This window comes from Solanum stenotomum, unplaced genomic scaffold (assembly GCF_019186545.1).
Source record: "Solanum stenotomum isolate F172 unplaced genomic scaffold, ASM1918654v1 scaffold9068, whole genome shotgun sequence".
Classification (NCBI taxonomy): domain Eukaryota; kingdom Viridiplantae; phylum Streptophyta; class Magnoliopsida; order Solanales; family Solanaceae; genus Solanum; species Solanum stenotomum.
Genome location: NW_026037485.1, coordinates 1 through 1,125, shown reverse-complemented (window position 1 = coordinate 1,125; position 1,125 = coordinate 1). Strand labels below are relative to the sequence as shown.

General features: G+C 34.1%; 1 protein-coding gene across 1 annotated transcript; it reads left to right on the top strand.

Moving 5' to 3' along the window:
• Positions 1 to 4: 4 nt before the first annotated feature.
• Positions 5 to 1,121, top strand: LOC125853081 (histidine decarboxylase-like; the record flags this gene model as incomplete). The annotated part of the gene is made up of 4 exons (XM_049532750.1): positions 5 to 108; positions 203 to 396; positions 495 to 631; positions 714 to 1,121. Coding segments are annotated over 4 exons (843 nt in total), but the record flags the coding sequence as incomplete, so codon positions are not given.
• Between the last annotated feature and the right edge of the window lie 4 nt (positions 1,122 to 1,125).

Here is a 1,125-nt window from a genome sequence, read left to right as displayed (position 1 = left end):
TCTTCTAGATTACAGAATTATTGACATGTGGGAAATTGAAAAGGACCAATATTGGGGCTATGTTACCAATGGTGGTACCGAAGGCAATCTCCATGGTATTTTGTTAGGGTAAGTTCATATATTCACACAATTAGTATATAAAATATAATAACTTCTATATATTGTTTCAGTGTTCTTAAATTTCTTAACATTATTTATGTAGGAGAGAACTACTTCCGGAGGGAATATTATATGCATCGAAAGACTCTCATTACTCAGTCTTCAAAGCTGCAAGAATGTACAGAATGGATTCAGAAACAATCAACACATCAGTAAATGGAGAGATGGATTATTCAAATTTAAGAGCAAAGTTGCTTCAAAATAAGGACAAACCAGCAATTATAAATGTCACAATTGGTATGTATTTACTTCAACCTCTATCATTTTTCTTTCTTCTTTTATGAAGAAATTAGTCATCTTACGACTTTTCCCTTGATGGTTTTTTTTAACTATAGGAACTACGTTCAAAGGAGCTATTGATGATGTTGATGTTATTCTTGAAACACTCAAAGATTGTGGCTATTCACAAGATAGGTTTTACATCCATTGTGATGCTGCACTATGTGGTCTTATGACCCCTTTTATTAACAATGTGAGTTTTGCTTCTTATTTCTACAAACTCTTTAGTAATTCTCAGAGCAACATTCTAATTATTCTTTGTTCAATTTCAACAGATGATTAGTTTCAAGAAGCCAATTGGAAGTGTCACAATTTCTGGTCACAAGTTCTTGGGATGCCCAATGCCTTGTGGTGTCCAAATAACAAGAAAAAGCTACATCAATAATCTCTCAACAAATGTGGAGTACATTGCTTCTGTGGATGCCACTATTTCTGGTAGTCGTAACGGTTTAACTCCAATTTTCTTATGGTATAGCTTGAGCGCAAAAGGTCAAATTGGCCTGCAAAAGGATGTTAAAAAATGTCTTGACAATGCCAAATATTTGAAAGATCGTCTTCAACAAGAAGGAATAAGTGTCATGTTAAATGAGCTTAGCATCATAGTTGTACTTGAAAGGCCTCGTGATCATGAATTTGTCCGTCGATGGCAACTTTCATGTGTCAAAGATATGGCACATGTTATTGTTA